The 243-nt window shown below is 55.1% G+C and overlaps 1 protein-coding gene across 1 annotated transcript in view; it reads right to left on the minus strand.

Moving 5' to 3' along the window:
* Nucleotides 1-190, minus strand: part of dennd6b (DENN/MADD domain containing 6B) — a gene marked incomplete at its 5' end in the record, with an annotated part of 7,552 nt that extends 7,362 nt beyond the window's left edge. Inside the window, 1 exon segment of the mRNA XM_037696110.1 lies at nt 95-190. Within this exon segment, the coding sequence (XP_037552038.1) occupies nt 95-190 (96 nt within the window).
* Between the last annotated feature and the right edge of the window lie 53 nt (nt 191-243).

Consider the following 243-nt stretch of genomic DNA (forward strand, 5'->3'; position numbering starts at 1 on the left):
GTGATCCAGGTGTGCGCGCGTGTTGAACAGGTGTGTGTGATCCAGGTGTGCGCGCGTGTTGAACAGGTGTGTGATCCAGGTGTGAGCGACTCACGGAGCCTGTGTCCTGGTTGTGTACTCTCTGAACTCGCTGTCATGGATGGTAAAATAGGGCCGAAAGTCGCAGCAGAACTTCAGCGGTCCGATAGAGCTGAGGGTCAACACGCACAGGGTTACCATGGCAACAGCATCAATACTGCTCTG

This window comes from Nematolebias whitei, chromosome 22, assembly GCF_014905685.2.
Source record: "Nematolebias whitei isolate Nwh7 chromosome 22, NemWhi1, whole genome shotgun sequence".
Classification (NCBI taxonomy): domain Eukaryota; kingdom Metazoa; phylum Chordata; class Actinopteri; order Cyprinodontiformes; family Rivulidae; genus Nematolebias; species Nematolebias whitei.